General features: G+C 38.4%; 1 protein-coding gene across 1 annotated transcript; it reads left to right on the top strand.

Moving 5' to 3' along the window:
* The first annotated feature begins 127 nt into the window (after nucleotides 1-127).
* Nucleotides 128-20,823, top strand: LOC135463782 (acetylcholinesterase-like). The gene is given in 12 exon segments (XM_064741216.1): nucleotides 128-442; nucleotides 2,052-2,201; nucleotides 3,025-3,124; nucleotides 3,127-3,186; nucleotides 10,302-10,493; nucleotides 11,077-11,291; nucleotides 12,737-12,902; nucleotides 13,549-13,727; nucleotides 15,641-15,767; nucleotides 16,245-16,407; nucleotides 16,742-16,929; nucleotides 17,926-20,823. Coding segments are annotated over 12 exon segments (1,959 nt in total). The 5' UTR covers nucleotides 128-190; the 3' UTR covers nucleotides 18,093-20,823.
* The last annotated feature ends 431 nt before the right edge of the window (nucleotides 20,824-21,254 follow it).

The following is a 21,254-nucleotide window of genomic DNA, read 5'->3' on the forward strand; positions in this document are numbered from 1 at the left end:
TTGTCGTCTGCTTGTCGAGTACCTTACCTGAGGGCCTGAATTTGAAAGCGATTGCTCACCTGTCGTCACGTGACTAGACGCTGTATCTCCGCCATTTTATGTACAGTTACCTGCGACAGGTAGAAAGAGCTCGTAGTCGTAGGAAGTGACTTTTGAGATGACTTAAGTATCTGTGATCTTCACCAAGGAGATGGGGATGTTAAGGACACTTAAGATTTTGGCTGTTTTGGCTATTTGTCAGATTGTCAGAGCGCAAAGATTTACATACACACATAAATTCAATGCAATTGTGGACATTCCAACTTACGGGAAAGTCGAAGGATTCAGCGTTGGATCGTACTATCATGTTCATCCAGAAATCAGAATAAATCATTTTCTGGGTGTTCCTTATGCCAGACGTCCAACTCAGTTCAGTGATTACAGAACTGAGTTTCGTTTTAAGGTAAGTACAAACCGCGCAAAACACACGGGCAGCAAAACGATGTCACCTGTCCGTGTCAGGCCCTAAAAGCTAATTAAATTTATGTTTTGACATCAGTTTACTTGACAATTATGAATATGACATGAATTTAAGATCTAGAGAGTCTCAATTTGAAGTTTCCATGGAAACCCAATTTCTTGAAATCAAAATGGGGAAATCGACTCTCATCAAATCTTCTTGTGAATTAAAAGCAGTAATTAATATCTAGTCAGCAGGATCGCTCTGTTGTTTTCAAAATGACAAAATGCCTGCTAGGTTAAGTTAAAACGCCCGCCATGGCATCCTTATATGTTAACCACATATGTGAACAAAAACAATTCCCTGATTAATCAGAAACAATGAGAGATGAAGAACGTGGACAGTTGTATGTGTACATTACATACTTTTTACTGCTGTTACATGATTATTGATAAGCATTGTCCATTAATTGTCAGCACAAATATAAATTCTCTTAGTAAATAAAGGCTTCTCTCTTCCCGGTTCCCTCTTGTGACTTTTTAGAAATATAAGTGTAAAAGCCCTGCTGAAAGACAATAAAAGACACTAGCTAAAACATTATGGTGCTTTGCTTTACTTTTAAAAAAAGTGTGCGCAAAGAATTTATTTTACAATTGATTTTTTCATTTTTTTCTTTCTCACAGACTTAATATATCAATTGAAACATTATAACATACAATGCAATGGCGTTGTTTTCATATCGCGACTTTATGATGCAAGTGTTGAAAGAACAGGTTCTGATCATAGACAGAAAACAGCACATTAAGATCCTTTGAGAATGAGATCCTCATTCCAGTGAGAAGTCTGAATACCACTTGTGTAACAAATAGATTTGGATGTCTCTCTTGTTAAGAACTTTCCTTAGCATTACAAGAGCCATATATATAGACCTGTATGTCTACAATGTTTTGCAAAATGCGCAACATGGATACTTTTCTACCTCACTGATCGTAAACTGTTTCCATACAAATTTGTGTCCATTTATATCGGGTAATTGAAAAAAATGTCATTTTGACTGAACTAGCTGGCGTTAATTATGGAAGCGGGCATTTTGACTTAACTAGCTGGCGTTAATTATGGAAGTGGGCATTTTGTCTACAAGTCATGTTGACCTACACTCGCTTCATTGGATATTCCACTTAAAAAATTACATTGAGGCAAGGGACTGATGCACTTGAATGATAGCAGGCAGCTCCAACAATAATATAAAGAAATGGGAGTGAGAGGTATAGGTGTTTTAGGGATATCTCCCCGCACAGCCCCCCCACCCCCGCCCGCTTCCCGGTGCCCCAAATATTAACTTCTCACACTATAATATAAAGTGCATAAGTACCACATAAAGCAAAATAAAGAAACATGGATGGTTAAGATGACCTGTTACAGGTTTCCTTTCTCTTTCATCTTACATTGCGGTCGTGGATTTTAGACCAATCCACGTTAAGTTTACGCAGGATGTATCTCGTGCGCCTGTGGCACATTCACGACCCAAGATTGACAGTAGAGAATAAGAGCTAGGAAATGGGCCCTGTTTTTATATGAACTTAATTAATGTGTGTTTTTCTTTACCTTGCAGAAACCGGAAAAGCCCTCCTGGACAGGTATTTGGGATGCGACGTACTACCGCCCAGCCTGCCCCCAGCATCCTTGGTACATGAGACAATACATCCCAAACTTCAGCAACTTCTCTGAGGACTGCCTCTACCTCAACATATATGCTCCAAATGTAAGTCCAGGGATCTGGTGCAAGTTTACCCCAAGGTTAAAAAGTTGTTTGATTCGGATAACAAGCTGTTAATTTGTTGATTTTGGATACTTAGATTTTTTTTTTTTCATTCCATTTTGAGATGAATAAATTCTATGAGTAATGCATGTGAAATTTGAGATTATTGCTAAGAGAGATCCTGTCTACAGTCTTTAGTGTTCAAATGCAAGTTCACTTCTTTTAAATTTACCTCTCACAATTATTGGGTTTGCAAACAGGAAAAGAAAACAGTAACATTTAATGGTTATGCCTGAATTGAAAACATTCACACGTAAAATAAGGATGAAGCTTATGATCTCAAACAAATGAATATCACAACACTGTCAGTTTCATTGTCTTGGAAAGTTAGGGAAGCAGTTGAGTCAATGGGTTACTGCTGATAGGCCAGATGAGCTCTCTAATGGTCTGGACAAATCAAATGGGCCCAAATATGCACAGAGCGAAAATGATTGACTCTATCAGGCTATCACAACGAAGATCGAAACTTGAATCAATATGATTGGTGAAAGACAGGGCATAATTGGAAACATAACCATCTTCACATGGTCCACTTTTATGAAGAAACTTTTGTTTTTCAAAAAGGGATTTTCTTTTGATTGCAAAAACCAGAATAGTACTATAATGAGTAGCTCTACCATATTATTGTGTTATTGGAACTCAAAAACGATAGAGTGACAATTATATTAGGCGTACATATGTTTGTGTATGTGAATTTAATGTTGTATGACATAAGGAAAAGATGGTGTCGAAGTAATTCCTTGCTTTCTTTATTTTTTTTCCCCAGGTGACAAGTGAAATTCCAAGTGCCAACCCCAACTTATACCCTGTGATGGTGTACATCCATGGAGGAGGGTACACAGTGGGATCAGGGCAGCTCTGGCCAGGACGCTGCTGGCTGAGAGAAAGGTTGTCGTGGTAACCATGAACTACAGGCTGAATGCCTTAGGTGAGTCATGTGTTGTGGTAATCATGAACTACAGGCTAAAGTGATTTTGTGAGTGTTCCATCCTGGTATTGATGAACTACAGGCTGAATGCCTTAGGTGAGTCATCTGTCATGGTAATCATGAGCTACAGGCTGAATACCTTAGGTGAGTCATCAGTCGTGGTAATCATGAACTACCGGCTGAACATTAATGTATAAGTGAAACATTTTTTTTTTATTTATATTAATTATAGTTGAAATGCGTTTTATGCTGTACTCAAGAATGTTTCACTTACATGTATGCGACAGTGGCCAACCTTATTGTGCACAGGAGTGTTTGTAGGCATATAGTTTGTATGGAGACACTAGATTGGATAAGTGGTAGATAAAAGTGCCTGTGTTAAGGAAACCCAAGAAGACAAATAATTAATATTACACAATATAGCACCTTATTTCTTCTGAATTTTGGGAACCTGGTTGGCTCATTTTAGTTAATATATATATAATTCTGGTAGGAATATTGAGTTTCTTTTTTCTCGCATGGTTTGATGATCTAATGAACAAGATACTTATATCTTTACTTTGCCATTAGGCTGGTAAAGAAATATTCAACTTTCAACAATACTAATATCTGTCACAAAAGTTATAAGAATTGGTGTATGTGATTTGCTCTCAAAAGAGGGAAAAATATTACAAAATATCGTTTTGGTGATAAAACTTACATATTTCCAATTAGGATATACTGTAATTTTTCAAACTTTTCATATGTTTGCAATGTGTTTATTCCAGCATATTCCGAAGGCATAATTGTATGTTGACTGATAAAATTATACTTTTTGTAAATCCCCTGAAACTTGCCAATCCAACCATGATGTTTTGTCTCCAAAATCAAAGTAAAAATTTGCATAAATTGCATAGGAGAAGAAGGTTGAGGAATCAGTTGTTGACTAATACGATTGTATTTTGTACGAAGCCCTTAAACTGGCCAATCCAACCGATGTAGTTTTGTCTCCAAAAATCAAGTAAAAATGTGCATAAATTTACTCTTTCATATGCGAAAATGTTGAGGAATTTGGATAATCCTACTTTCCAACCTTTATCATAACACCTGTCTAAGATCAATAGAACTCTCAGGATCAGTATGATAATCCTATTTTCCTAATGATGATCATAACACCTGTCTAAGTCAATGGAACTCTCAGGATCATTAGGATAGTCCTATTTTCCTAACGTTTATCATAACACCTGTCTAAAGTCAATGGAACTCTCGGGATCATTAGGATGGTCCTATTTTCCTAACGTTTATCATAACACCTGTCTAAAGTCAATGGAACTCTCAGGATCATTAGGATAATCCTATTTTCCTAATGATGATCATAACACCTGTCTAAAGTCAATGGAACTCTCAGGATCATTAGGATAGTCCTATTTTCCTAACGATTATCATAACACCTGTCTAAAGTCAGGGGAATTCTCAGGATCATTAAGATAATCCTATTTTCTAATGATGATCATAACACCTGTCTAAAGTCAATGGAACTCTCAGGATCATTAGGATAATCCTATTTTCCTAATGATGATCATAACACCTGTCCTAAAGTCAATGGAAACTCTAAGGATCATTAGGATAGTCCTATTTTCCTAACGTTTATCATAACACCTGTCTAAAGTCAATGGAACTCTCGGGATCATTAGGATGGTCCTATTTTCCTAACGTTTATCATAACACCTGTCTAAGTCAATGGAACTCTCAGGATCATAGGATAGTCCTATTTTCCTAATGATGATCATAACACCTGTCTAAAGTCAGGGGAACTCTCAGGATCAGTATGATAATCCTATTTTCCTAATGATGATCATAACACCTGTCTAAAGTCAATGGAACTCTCGGGATCATTAGGATGGTCCTATTTTCCTTTCCTAACGTTTATCATAACACCTGTCTAAAGTCAATGGAACTCTCAGGATCATTAGGATAATCCTATTTTCCTAATGATGATCATAACACCTGTCTAAAGTCAATGGAACTCTCAGGATCATTAGGATAGTCCTATTTTCCTGACGTTTATCATAACACCTGTCTAAAGTCAATGGAACTCTCAGGATCATTAGGATAATCCTATTTTCCTAATGATGATCATAACACCTGTCTAAAGTCAATGGAACTCTCAGGATCATTAGGATAGTCCTATTTTCCTAACGTTTTATCATAACACCTGTCTAAAGTCAATGGAACTCTCAGGATCATTAGGATAATCCTATTTTCCTAATGATGATCATAACACCTGTCTAAAGTCAATGGAACTCTCAGGATCATTAGGATAGTCCTATTTTCCTAATGATGATCATAACACCTGTCTAAAGTCAATGGAATTCTCAGGATCATTAGGATAATCCTATTTTCCTAATGATGATCATAACACCTGTCTAAAGTCAGTGGAACTCTCAGGATCATTAGGATAATCCTATTTTCCTAATGATGATCATAACACCTGTCTAAAATCAATGGAACTCTCAGGATCATTAGGATAGTCCTATTTTCCTAACGTTTATCATAACACCTGTCTAAAGTCAATGGAACTCTCAGGATCATTAGGATAATCCTATTTCCTAATGATGATCATAACACCTGTCTAAAGTCAATGGAACTCTCAGGATCATTAGGATAGTCCTATTTTCCTAACGTTTATCATAACACCTGTCTAAAGTCAATGGAACTCTCAGGATCAGTATGATAATCCTATTTTCCTAACGTTTATCATAACACCTGTCTAAAGTCAATGGAACTCTCAGGATCAGTAGGATAATCCTAATCCTATTTTCCTAACGTTTATCATAACATCTGTCTAAAGTCAATGGAACTCTCAGGATCATTAGGATAGTCCTATTTTCCTAACGTTTATCATAACACCTGTCTAAAGTCAATGGAACTCTCAGGATCATTAGGATAGGTCCTATTTTCCTAACGTTTATCATAACACCTGTCTCAAGTCAATGGAACTCTCAGGATCATTAGGATAATCCTATTTTCCTAATGATGATCATAACACCTGTCTAAAGTCAATGGAACTCTCAGGATCATTAGGATAGTCCTATTTTCCTAACGTTTATCATAACACCTGTCTAAAGTCAATGGAACTCTCAGGATCATTAGGATAGTCCTATTTTCCTAACGTTTATCATAACACCTGTCTAAAGTCAATGGAACTCTCAGGATCAGTAGGATAATCCTATTTTCCTAATGATGATCATAACACCTGTCTAAAGTCAATGGAACTCTCAGGATCAGTATGATAGTCCTATTTTCCTGACGTTTATCATAACACCTGTCTAAAATCAATGGAACTCTCAGGATCATTAGGATAGTCCTATTTTCCTAACGTTTATCATAACACCAGTCTAAAGTCAATGGAACTCTCAGGATCATTAGGATAGTCCTATTTTCCTAACGTTTATCATAACACCTGTCTAAAGTCAATGGAACTCTCAGGATCATTAGGATAATCCTATTTTCCTAACGTTTATCATAACACCTGTCTAAAGTCAATGGAACTCTCGGGATCATTAGGATGGTCCTATTTTCCTAACGTTTATCATAACACCTGTCTAAAGTCAATGGAACTCTCAGGATCATTAGGATAATCCTATTTTCCTAATGATGATCATAACACCTGTCTAAAGTCAATGGAACTCTCAGGATCATTAGGATAGTCCTATTTTCCTTACGTTTATCATAACACCTGTCTAAAGTCAATGGAACTCTCAGGATCAGTAGGATAATCCTATTTTCCTAACGTTTATCATAACACCTGTCTAAAGTCAATGGAACTCTCAGGATCATTAGGATAATCCTATTTTCCTAATGATGATCATAACACCTGTCTAAAGTCAGGGGAACTCTCAGGATCAGTAGGATAATCCTATTTTCCTAACGTTTATCATAACACCTGTCTAAAGTCAATAGAATTCTCAGGATCATTAGGATAATCCTATTTTCCTAATGATGATCATAACACCTGTCTAAAGTCAATGGAACTCTCAGGATCATTAGGATAATCCTATTTTCCTAATGATGATCATAACACCTGTCTAAAGTCAATGGAACTCTCAGGATCATTAGGATAGTCCTATTTTCCTAACGTTTATCATAACACCTGTCTAAAGTCAATGGAACTCTCAGGATCAGTAGGATAATCCTATTTTCCTAATGATGATCATAACACCTGTCTAAAGTCAATGGAACTCTCAGGATCATTAGGATAGTCCTATTTTCCTAACGTTTATCATAACACCTGTCTAAAGTCAATGGAACTCTCAGGATCATTAGGATAGTCCTATTTTCCTGACGTTTATCATAACACCTGTCTAAAGTCAATGGAACTCTCAGGATCAGTAGGATAATCCTATTTTCCTAATGATGATCATAACACCTGTCTGAAGTCAATGGAACTCTTAGGATCATTAGGATAGTCCTATTTTCCTAACGTTTATCATAACACCTGTCTAAAGTCAATGGAACTCTCAGGATCATTAGGATAATCCTATTTTCCTAACGTTTATCATAACACCTGTCTAAAGTCAATGGAACTCTCAGGATCATTAGGATAATCCTATTTTCCTAATGATGATCATAACACCTGTCTAAAGTCAATGGAACTCTCAGGATCAGTAGGATAATCCTATTTTCCTAACGTTTATCATAACACCTGTCTAAAGTCAATGGAACTCTCAGGATCATTAGGATAATCCTATTTTCCTAATGATGATCATAACACCTGTCTAAAGTCAATGGAACTCTCAGGATCATTAGGATAGTCCTATTTTCCTAACGTTTATCATAACACCTGTCTAAAATCAATGGAAGTCTCGGGATCATTAGGATGGTCCTATTTTCCTAACGTTTATCATAACACCTGTCTAAAGTCAGTGGAACTCTCAGGATCATTAGGAAAGTTCTATTTTCCCAACCTTGATCATAACACCTGTCTAAGGTCAGTGGAACTCTCAAAATCATGGGAAATAAGCCCCTTAGTCATGGGCAGTATTGAAGGTCATTTAGCTCGCATTTATTTTGCCAGTGACTTTTATAACCTAGGACTCTCCTCCCCCTGTAGAACTCAGTGCTCTGTTATTTGTCATTATATGGCCCTCGTGACAGGACCAAGATGTCTCCATAGAACAAACTTCAGGTCACTCAGGGCCTTGAGAGGTCAATTGTTTGACAAACACAAAGTGTAAAGCATTGTAAATCAAGTCGTTTTGTGCTAGATAGGAAATGTAATGAAAACATCTTAAGGTTTCTTTTTTGTGCTCATTTAGTTCAGTTCAGAACTTGCATGAGTTTTTTTGTTGTTATAAAGCATAGTGTACTGTAATAATCAAAGGCAAAGACATATATATATATATATATCAGATGAAAGACCAGTAAACACTGTGACAGAAAATAGTTTGATTTCCTTTTTGATAAAAGAAAAAAAACATGAAACTAGAATAATTTTGACATTATTATTATGCTTTTGTCCGTGGCTCGGTTGGTTAGCGTACTAGCGCAGCGTAGTGACCCAGAAGCCTCTCACCAATGCGGTCATTGCGAGTTCATGTCCAGCTAATACTGGCTTCCTGTCCGGCCGTAAGGTCTTCCAGCAACCTGCGGATGATTGTGGGTTTCCCCTGGGCTCTGCCCAGTTTCCTCCTACCATAATACTGGCCGCCGTCGTAGACGTGAAATATTCTTGAGTACTGCTTAAAACACCAATGAAATAAATAAATAAATTATTATGTTTTTGTGTAAATTGAAACCTGCTTATGGTCTTCTGTTAGAGGCTATTTGGTGTGTCAGTGGTCTAAGATATTTCACAGGAATTGGTGTATATCAGCCGCCCCTGTTATTCACTCTTATCTGCAACTGCTACCGACCACTGATTGACTGAAATTAAGAACGACTTTGTTCTGTTATTACTTCCATTTAACCATAGAAACATGTATACATCATAACAAGAGTATAAATTTACACGTAGACCTGCGTTATAGGTATTACAACCTCTTTGGCGAAGCATTCATAAACCACATGTAACATTCATGTTGACTTTATATATTTATCCTAACAACTTACAACATGAATGCAAAAATTGTACATTGACTCAAAGTTTTCTTAGTGAAGTTGTGCAAACATCGTCCAGTATCCAAAACAAATATTTAGTGTTCTTCATGCTAGAAACACTCAAAGAAGAAAAAATTCTTACCTTTCATAGACTTATGCACTTTGCTTGGACAATATTCAGTCTAATTGTATTATACATTGGATTTTCCTATTACATGCAGCATTGAACACCAGCAGGCCTAAAATCAGAGATGCATACTTTGGAACATACCTGTGTCACGACTCGTGTCACAAAACTCCACCGGGGACAACACCATTTCAAAGTAGGGGGTTATCACAGGTGTTCAGGTCACAAATTCATTAACTCACATGACAACAAACTCATGCTAATTGCTTTACCCCTCTGCTTTGTGCGTGGGTATGGTCCATTCCATGACCACCTAGAGCGGCTGTTGACAGCAAACAAGAGACTGCAGTGAAATACGGGAGGAAGTTAGGCAATTTGCCCTGCGTTTGTGTCATTTTGTGTCAGATAAAAATGTAAAAGTTTAAAGTTGGTAAAATAGAATAGAAATAATGTTTTTTTTTCTTAGCAACCCTCATAGAATCACTCGGACCCTGGGATGCCTCATTCTAAAATTTCAACTCTTCCAGATTTAGTGGTGTAAACTCAACGACAATGACTCAATGATGGGTCATTATTTCCCAAATAAAACACGAAGAATTGCTCACTTGACAAAACGTCCGTGTAAGCAATCAAGTACGTCACATGTCATAAAGCACAAGGAGTGATCTCCCTTTATATAGAAAGGCTATAATTGCACAAAGGACTACTTGACCTTAACACCACCAATACACTTGACTGCTGTCATACAAGGGAAAACTTATTGAGTACTGCAGCACTGGACACCAATGAAATGTGAACTGAAATATGTTCATGATATGCCTATTTTGTGGTACTGTTGTTCTTGTTATATGGCGTAAAACACCCAATCAAGTAAATAAGTAAATATACCTATTTTATGTCGCTGTTGCAGGTTTCCTGAGTACCGGAGACCAGCACTCTGCCGGGAACTATGGAATGTGGGACCAGGTCGCCGCGCTGGAGTTCGTCAAGGACAACATTCGCTTTTTCCGCGGCAACCCTCACAGAATCACTCTGGTTGGTCACAGCACAGGAGCGTCTAGCGTAGGACTTCACCTACTGTCCACGCGCTCTGGCAATACCTGTGAGTGTTAAACAACTTGCTGTCAGTCATCGTTTTGTTTGGCGTAATCCGACAAACCCTAAAACAAAAAGATCCTGTAAGTTTTGATTGGGATTTAATTTTTTGAGGGGGAGGGGGGGATATTTTTTTGAAACATTCCCCTATAGGCATGATAGGGCTGCTTGTGAGTTTTTGTGATCAGAAAAACCTAAAAGCTGGCATGGTATCATTTAAAGGCATGTATGTGTTCTTGAAATTGCATTTTTACTGGCCAAAATGAACTAATTTGAGGGGCCTCTGTGGCTCAATTGGTTAGCGTGCTAGCACAGTGTAATGACCCAGGAGCCTCTTACCAATGCGGTCGCTGTGAGTTCAAGTTCAGCTCATGCTGGCTTCCTCTCCGGCCTTACGTGGGAGGGACTGGTAGCAACCTGCGGATGGTCGTGGGTTCCCCTAGGCTCTGCCCGGTTTCCTCCCACCAGTATGCTGGCAGCCGTCATATAAGTGAAATATTCTTGAGTACAGCGTAAAGCACCAATCAAATAAATAAATAACTAATTTGATGTAATTTAACTAGGATTTGCTCTTGTTTTTCTCTTTCTAGATAACCCAATGTTCCAACAAGCCATCATGATGAGTGGCTCTGACTTAAGCGAATGGGCCATTGTCGACCCTATTTGGCATGCTCATGAATATGCAAAACAGCTAGGTTATCTGATTGGTTGCCCAACAGCGGATAATTACCAGCTTGTGCGGTGTTTGCGGATGTCCCGTACAGCGGACGAGATTGTCAATGCCTCAATAAGGGTCGAGGTCAAGGTATGATAGTTTCACTTTTAATTTTGCTTGTTAAGTAGCACCTTGAAAGTAAACATACATTGGGACTGGGGGCCTCCGTGGCCTGGTAGTTAGGGTGCTATCACTGCACAAGGACCCAGGAGTTTCTCACCAATGTGATTGCTGTGAGTTCAAGAACAGCTCATTCTGGCTTCCTGTCTGGCAACCTAAGGATGGTTGGGGGTTCCCAGAACTCTCTCTGGTTTCCTTCGACATGTACCATTATGCTGACTGTTGTCATATAAGTGATATATGGCGTAAAAAACAATGAAGCATTGAGTTGGGCCAGGTTCTCTGCTCTGCAGTTTAGAAGCTTGTTGGCAGTCATTTAAAGTGTTGCACTCAATCCTTGCCTTAGCTGCTACATTAAGTGAGGAAAATCTCTTGATGGCTTCCTCTCCAGCCTGGGAACGTCTGCCAGCAACCTGGGGATGGTTGTGGGTTTCCGCCGGACTCTGCCCGGTTTTCTCCCACCGTAATGCTGGCTACTGTAGTATAGGTGAAATATTCTTGAGTATATTCTTTAATCCAATAAACAAATACCTACAATATAGGCAGTATGTCCTCTGAGCTCTGTCCAGTTTCGCCCACCCATAAATCAGACCCTCTTGAGCACATCATCAAACCCCAGGCATATAGATCAGTCAGTAAATCCTGTGATAGGTCTATCAAAATTTGTTTACCATAAATACACCAGTGTGCTTTGCATTCATGTATAATTTGCAAGGTCATCTTGGCCATAAGTATTCTGCAAAAACAGCTGTATGTGTGTAAATGACGCACCACCATCATAATAGCCTGCCTATGGACTCAAAGACTTCACAGTATGCTATTCTTGATAGGCCGGAATCAGCCATAAACAACTGAAACAACGTGTGGCGTGCCAGCAGATTTGGTTTAAAAAACAATCCCTCTTTTGTTTTATTAAAAATCTCAGTTAAATGTCATGAATTAATCTCCTTTGTTGTCTATTCTGAACATTTTGTTGAGTACATGCCTGCAGCACCAGGTTGCTGTTTTTAGAGATTAGTGGGTGGTCAAAGATCTTATGCCTGGGGTTGAACCCATACATAGAGCACTGGAAGTTATCGACAGTCAGTTTGGGGATGGAAATAAATCACTCAACTTCTGTTCTACTGTAAAATGTGAACGGTAGATCAAAACTCTGATTCTAGGGAGAAAAAGTGAGCAATACATTGGGGCATTTACGGTAAAGCCAGTAGTTTTGAGTCCCATAACCCAGCCTTGATACAGTACGTTTACAGTGTTGTAATTACATATGACTTGAGTATTTAAACACTTCTTCACTCTTACTACTTCGTTTCACCTTTGTGTTTTTCTCATATTACCCATTATTCACCAACAGAAACTTGAAGTTTAGTTTTTTGACATGTTCTTGACATTTTTCCCTCTATCTGTTTGAGCAGCAAGGGTGGGTGGGAAACCCCTGGGCCCCAGTGGTGGACGGCAACACAGTGGGTTCGCAATACGCCTTTCTGGTGGACCCTCCAAGAAAACTGCGCGAACTTGGCCAGTTTCCCAGAATCCGTGTTATAGCAGGAGTGGCGGCAGATGACGGGTCTTGGTTCATTCGTGAGTATACATGCCTGTTGTTACTGAGTTACCTCAGTGTCAAAATCTCTGTTGTCTTCAAAGCATTTTTGAATGCATAGGTTTAGCCAGGGGGTTGTTTCAGTGTCTTTGAGACACCTTATTCGGACAGAATTAACATGGAGGAGATAGGGAAAATAGGAGAAAATTGGAAATGAGACCGCCTGATTTCATATTGTGGCTAAGTCTGTGTATGAATGAGGAGGATGAAGGTTAGTTTGATTTTAGAGACTACATGGGTTGGATTGGCCAGGTGTTTTACACTGTACTCAAGAATATTTCACTTACACGACGGCGGCCAACATTATGGTGGGAGGAAACCCATGACCATCCGCAGGTTGGTGGAAGACCTTCCCACCCAGGTGAGAGACTCCTGGGTCATTACGCTGCGTGCTAGCGCACTAATCAACTGAGCCACAGAGGCCCCTGCCCAGTTTTAGGGCTTCACAAAAAGTATGATTTTTGTCAGTCTACACAGAATAATGCCTTAAAAATATGCTTGAATAAACACCTTGCAAATATGCACAAAGGTTGAAGAATTACAGTACAGTTCCATACAATACAATACAATTACTGTACCATACAATTGGTATAGTGTTTGATATAAATTTGTTTAATTTGTCTTCAGCAAACCTTTCGTCTCTGCCTAGCGGAATCACGGAGAGTCAGTTTGAGAACATCCTGATGGAATTCCTGCAAGATCGAGGTGTCCAGGATTTGTCTCGCGCACTCAATGCCCTGCGCTTCCAGTACACTTACTGGCCACGCTACGATAATGACACTGCCCGCAGACAGATGACCACTGATGTAAGACACATGATCAAGGTTATGAAAACGAAACGTCTAAAACTAGCTCCTAATATACCGTACATGACCTTAAAATTCATCCATGACTAACTTGAACATTTTTCCTGATTTTAAGAGTTCTACTGATTTTAGAAAGGTGTCTTGAGGTTTGCTTAGAACATGGGGTGATATTCTACTGAAAAATTGTAAGTTTCAACCCAAAAAATAATATTTTGTGACATTTAGTTGCCTCTAAAAATACATTTTTGTCAGCATTAAGTGGCATTAAGTTTCCCATTAAGTGGTTGTACGTTTGGCCCAGCTTGTTTTAGGTGGGTTATGTTTCCCATTAAGTGGTTGTACGTTTGGCCCAGCTTGTTTTAGGGGGGTTATGTTTCCCATTAAGTGGTTGTACGTTTGGCCCAGCTTGTTTTAGGTGGGTTATGTTTCCCATTAAGTGGTTGTACGTTTGGCCCAGCTTGTTTTAGGTGGGTTATGTTTCCCATTAAGTGGTTGTACGTTTGGCCCAGCTTGTTTTAGGGGGGTTATGTTTCCCATTAAGTGGTTGTACGTTTGGCCCAGCTTGTTTTAGGCGGGTTATGTTTCCCATTAAGTGGTTGTACGTTTGGCTCATCTTGTTTTAGGTGGGTTATGTTTCCCATTAAGTGGTTGTACGTTTGGCCCATCTTGTTTTAGGTGGGTTATGTTTCCCATTAAGTGGTTGTACGTTTGGCCCAGCTTGTTTTAGGTGGGTTATGTTTCCCATTAAGTGGTTGTATGTTTGGCCCAGCTTGTTTTAGGGGGGTTATGTTTCCCATTAAGTGGTTGTATGTTTGGCCCAGCTTGTTTTAGGCGGGTTATGTTTCCCATGAAGTGGTTGTACGTAACATTCGCTGGAGGTACTATATATTAGCTTTGCCAGTTCATAGTGTCAACCAACCGGCTTCCTTGCATGGAGCAAGAGATGATAAATAACTGGGAATCAAATGGGTGAAATGATGATTTTGGCTGATTACTGAAGTTCAAAGTGGTGGTGGACGCTGAAACTGTCATGTTTGAAGGCCAGACGTTCTGATTACTTTCTCAGAAAAACTTTCTTACCTTAAAGTTAAATTTTCCATTTTTTATTTTAAAATCTTCTTTAGTGCTTATCTCACCTGGATTAAATTCGCCTTGATTTCCAGTAGTTTAGTCACGTGACCAAAGAGTGCGCTGATGATAGGCTCAGAGCAGCTATGACATCACTGTAAAACTATCAATAGGGTGCACAAAGGGAACTAAAAGTTTAAGATCTTTTGTGTGTGGTACATCACATGGAGGAAAGTTTGTCACTGATTGTAACAGGGTGATATCTAAACAGAACACAAACACAAAAGGGAATTTCTCTTTAGTCTAGTTGTTGAAGTGTGGACTATAGTCTCAAGGGTTGCTGGTTCAAATGCCCAGTTGGTGAGCCCCGTCATTCCACTCTTTTACACATGGCACTCTGGTTTCCAAGGGCCATCCTGGTTTCCAAGGGCCACCCTGGTTTCCTAGGGTCACCCTGGTTTCCAAGAGCCCTCTGGTTTCTACAGGGCACTCTGCTTTCCACCAGGTAGTCTGGTTTCCACTAGGCAATCTGGTTTCCTAGGGATACTCTGGTTTCTTATGGCCACTTCACAGGCCACCCTGGTTTCTACAGGGCACTCTGCTTTCCACCAGGCACTGTGCTTTCCACTAGGCAATCTGTTTTCTTAGGGCCACTCTGATTTTGATAGGGCCCTCTGGTTTCTACCAACCAAATATTTTATTTATTGGATTGGTGTTTTACTCCGTACTCAAGAGTATTTCACTTCTGAGCAAATATTGAGTAACACACAAAACCCCAGTGATTCGAATGAAATCATATAGAGGTTTTACCACTCATGAAGACAACATATACTCTCTGTCCTCAGCTGATGTCAGATTACATGTTTGGTGCTGGTGTCAATGAAGTACTACAGCTACATGCGGACAAAAACAAAACATTCTATTACGTCTTTGATTACAAGTCCTACAATGATTACCTGCCACCGTGGAGAGGTAAGTGTTAGCTGAAAAAGGTGTGCTTTACACCTGTATACCAGTTTAAACAGTGATTAGTACTACAGTGGCTAATCCTGAAAACTGTTAATTAAAGACTGGATATACAATATTGCATAATGTTTCAAACTTGATTGCAATAATTTTATTCAGGTGTTTGAAATAAGCTGTTTGTTATTTCTTTACTTCATGAATGGACTGAAAAATTGATGGATTTTTTATTTAAAGTGTTTTGTTTTGTGAAAAGGCTTGTAAAAAGTCTTAAAAGTATTGGTTTGCTGTAAAATCATTACATCACGTAAACAAAGTGTGTGTCCTTCATCCTTTTATTTATTGTTTTTACTCATCTGCACTTCAGTATTGGAAAAAACTGCATGTGCCAACTTAAAACACCATCGATACGAAAAAGAAAAAGCGTTAATCATACCACAATTATGGTAGCTCTGTTTGTAAGCAGATTTGTCTCCCCTTTCGTAGGTGTTGCTCATGGGCAGGAGTTACAGTACCTCTTCGGTTTCCCGTTCTTCAACGAGACGTACATCAAGCTGACAGGGATTTATCCCCGACAGAGATATTCCTATGGAGACACTAACTGTAGCGAGTTTATGATGAACATGTTCACTAATTTCACAAATCTTGGGTAAGTAAAAGTCTATTGTGATGCTAAAACTTACATTTTTTCATTCCACCAACCTCACCTGCCCTCACTAACCCCCCCCCCCCCCCCTCCTCAAAAAAACTGTGGTTGGTTGGAGTTGTCAGATATGTTTAGTTCAATCCCAGCATCAGACTGCCAGGTTTTGTTTTTACCAACAGGCTTTGACAGAAATTAAAAGAGAAGTCAATGCTTATAGGTCATTTAAGGCCACCTTAAATAAAGTTTGTTTTCACAAACAACACTTGATATATAACACACAATGTATAAAGAGCAGCGTTTCGCTTAACGCTTTATCTCGTCTTTTCTCTGTTCACAGAAATCCCACGCCGCGAATTTATGACCGGTACGAGTTTTACAACACCACATGGATGCAGTACAATCTACGCAACCATTCCACCTTCTTGATCAGGAATATGTCCACGTCCTTAAACCATCTCAACTACCGGCAACAGAACTATGCCTTCTGGCTCAAGTACTACCCCAGTCTGGCAGGCCTCAGCGATAGTATGTATGATGTTAGGAATGAAGTCTCACTTTTGGGGATCTTAATATGGTGACAACAGGTTTCTACACAGTTTCCTCCCACCCTAGTACGTTGTAAAACATCGATCAAATAAACGATGTCAAGAAGTGACCGGAGATGCCCATGTGGCAGTTTATCCAGTTAAACTTGTGTTGAAGGCCACTGGTCTTCCATGAATATCGCATGCATATTTTTATGCCACAGTTGGAAAAGTTTGTGAATAACTTTCCAAAGGTCCTATTGTTTTCACCATGCCCTCGTATACCCGTAAAACAGACCGTCATCTTACAAGTGAACCATTTTTAAGTATGTCTCCTTGCACTCATTGAGCCTAAATATTATTATTTCACAAAGCCTTAACACATACGGGCCACGAATCATCAGTAGGCTGAATACATTGACCATCATCATTTGTCCCGTTACAGTCACAAAGCCTAAATACATGTTCATGGATTACTCATGATTAGAACTGGCCTCATAGCCACTCTTCATTATTTGTCTCATTACAGTCACTCATCATTATTATTTGTCTCATTACAGCCACCAAGCCTAAATACATTGACAAGGTATCATTCTCATTACAGCCACTCATCATTATTTGTCTCATTACAGTCACTCCTCATCATTTTTTGTCTCATTAGTCACCAAGCCTAAATACAAGGTTTCATTCTCATTACAGCCATTCATCATTATTTGTTTCATATTCGGCACTCATCATTATTTTTCTCACAACGGTCGCAGAGCCTAAGTATGTAGACTATTAATCACAATTCTTTTTTTTATGGCCATTGCTCATTAATTGTCTCATCATCATTATTTGTCTCATCAGTCACTGAGCCTAAATATGTGGATCAGTCATCATCATCATTTGTCCCATTACAATCATTCATCATCATTTTATTTGTCTCATTACAGTCAGTTGTCGTCATAAGTTGTCTCATTACAGTCTCTAACCATCATCATTTCTCTCATTACAGTCACAGAGCCAAAGTTTGTGGACCAGTCCTCCTCTACCCAGTTCCACACGGCCACGTGGTCACTAACAGCGGGTGTCGGTCTCCTCCTCATCATCATAGCTGTTCTTGTCATCGGGTTTTATTGCCACGGGAAAAGGAACTCTGACCACTTCAGTAGCACCTGCTGATTACAGTATCATCATCGTTCTTGTCATCAGGTTTTATTGCCGCGGGAAGAGGAACTTCTACCACTTCAGTAGCACCTGCTGATCACAGTATCATCATCATCATCATCGCTGTTGTCATCAAGTTTTATTGCCGCAGGAAGAGGAACCTCTTCAGAAGCTCATACTGATCATACCACCTGTTACCTTAATTACCTAAGAATTTACACAATGCAAAAGTAGCATTTTTATAGGCAAATAAAAATTTAGTGGTGAAACTTACCCACTAAAAGTGGATTTTTGGGGCCAAGTAAAGGTCATAAAATATTAATTTTGGTGCTGAAACTGTACACTGTACCTTACCTTCTAACGAGAACCTGAAAACACTTTAGGCCGATTCCTCAACCTTTTTGCATATGAAAGATCAAGATTCCGTGCGTTTTCTGCACATTTTTACTTCGATTTTGGAGGCATTGGTTGGATTGGCCAGGTTCAGGGCTTCACAAAAAGTATAATAAGTCTACACAGAATAATGCCCTCAGAATATGCTTGAATAAACAACATGTAAACATGCAAAAAGGCTAATATCAGTAAAGCCATCAGAATGAGGCAACATGGCTGAGTAACTTGAATTTTTTCTTTTGATCGGAGATGAATTTTTACGCCAAATGTAGTACTAACAGATCAGGTGGAGATGAGCTGATGTGATTTGTTTATTAATAAGCTTGGCATGCGTGTTGATCGCAACTTTCTGTATACAGTTACAAGGTATTGAATATTCTGTCTGCATAGCCAATGATACTGACAAATCTATTAAAGCTTTGTCCTTGAGAACCATGGTGAACTGATAATTTGTTGGTGAGGCTATGAGAAGTATTAAAAAATAATTTGTGCGTATTTAGGTGTTCACATCGGCTGTCTGCATTATGGACAAGCTTGACACATTACACTAGTCGATTTATGGGGACGTTTGCACAAACAGGTGCATCATGGAAAACTGAAGTTTCAACCACTAAAAAACTTTATTCAGTGCAATTTATCTGTACAATTATTATGAAAATGATGTCAAAAATAATTCATTTGTGTACCTAAAGATGCAAGATTCCTAGAACTAGGCAAATTCTTTCTCGGCACACCATGTACTTCTCTCAGAATGTTTAAAAATATTCGTTACAAAGGTTGAAGAGTTCAGGTGTTCACTGTCGAACACTTCCTGAAAACTTGAATTGCTGTTATCATAACCCATTAAGCAGTATCATGTTGGAGTGGTTTCTACATAGGCCCCTGTCTGTGTAAGTATTTTATCACGTCATAAATAATTAGATTACCATACTTTCTCATTTACCCGGCCCAGAAAGGTGTAATTGTGCATGTTGTAAAATTCATTCATTTTGCTTGTGTGAGCATACACGTCAATTTGGGTTGCATTGTACAAAAACAAATATATTGTGGAACTACCATGACAATTTAGATTTCTGTAAAAAGTACTGAAATGAAAAATTATAGTTTTTTTTGTACATATTTGCCAAAAATGTTCATTCTTGAGCACAATTAATGTTGAACATCAATCAAATCCAAAACTTTCAGTCATTCCATAATGAAACTTACAACCATTATTATTATTGTCTTTGTGTACTTCCGTGCGTATGCATTACAGCAGGTTAACAAGTGCTTGATTGTGTTTTATCACCTGGTTCTGTGGGTGCTCAGGGAATATTATGTTATTCACCAAGTGATAAAGCGCATCAGACATCCAGAATTTCTAATTTGAATTGCTTGATCCCACATTTTATTGGTCAGGTCTGGATGCAACACAGCTGGCTTGTCCAATGAAATTCTCAATTGGTATTTTTTTTTTTTTTTTTGAGTTTGTGTCCCATGAAACTTCGGAAAGTTTCTAGGAAAGTTTCTACCACCAGAAATGTGAAAGTAGTCTGATAACAAGGATCATCACCAAAACATTTTGTAAAGTCGAACGATTCCCTGGTTTCCCCTGAACAGCATATGAATGGGTATTATTGACTAGTCCACAGTTAATGTACAGCTTACATTATCCTTAGTTAACAAAAAAAAACCCTTTTCTGAAACAGCTTTTAAATCGACTAAAATGCCAAAATTAATAAGTTCTATCGATACTGAAGAATTACAACTTCACCAAGAATGAAGCTAAGTCTGTTTTACGTTTGGAGTTCAACGAATGATGTATATATATTTAATTTTTTTTGTTGTATATTTTTTTTTCTGGCCAAATCTGGTGCAGCTCAATTTTTTGTACATACATAGACTGTATATGTTTGGTTTTTTTTTTTTAATATAACATTTTTAAAGAAAAGAGATGATCTGCAGAAACTGGAACAAATTCGTATTAACATACATGTTAAATGTTTCAGCACCAGTGTTGTAGCAAATTTTGTGCTCTCATAAATACTTTGTGTAGATAGTCATAAAAGTTGAAATTTGTGTGCTGACATGAAAGCCATTTTTTTTTCTTTTGTATATTTTCATTATTACATTTATTTGTAAATACTATATAAACATTGTATGTAAGATTAGGTGTGAATTTGAGGTTACTTTTATAATAGTTATGTACATGCATTTCAGCATTCACAATCAACTGTGTAAAATGTACACTGTAATCAACTTGCAGAATTCTTATTAAAAACTGTTCATCAATTTTCTGTTTTATACAGAAATTGAATGATTCATGGAACATATTCGCCGAAATAGGTCAGACGGCCATGATTATGCTGCCTTGCTTTCTTCGGCCTTTGTAAATAGTCCAATGATTTAGTGATATGAACGAGTATTAGTATCAGTAAGAAATTATTGATATTGAAAATTTATGTTAACAAATATTAATTTTGCCCCCATATTATAGGTGCATTGTTTTAGTATGTTTGTATGTTAAATGTGACAACACAGCATTCTAGACCAGCGACATCTAATATGTTGCAGTTAACATTACTGCATATACATGTATGCTAGTGTATCTTTTAACCAAATCCTGCTTAAGCCATTGTGCTAGGGGCCATGGTTGTTTATTTGATTGGTGTTTTAAGCTGTACTCAAGAAAGTTTCACGTATATGATGGCGGCCAGCATTATAGTGGGAGGAAACCGGGCAGAAACCGGGGGAAACCCGCAACCATCCACAGGTTGCTGGAAATACAATAGGGCAGGGTCACCT

Source organism: Liolophura sinensis, chromosome 3 (assembly GCF_032854445.1).
Source record: "Liolophura sinensis isolate JHLJ2023 chromosome 3, CUHK_Ljap_v2, whole genome shotgun sequence".
In the NCBI taxonomy this organism is placed as follows: Eukaryota; Metazoa; Mollusca; class Polyplacophora; order Chitonida; family Chitonidae; genus Liolophura; species Liolophura sinensis.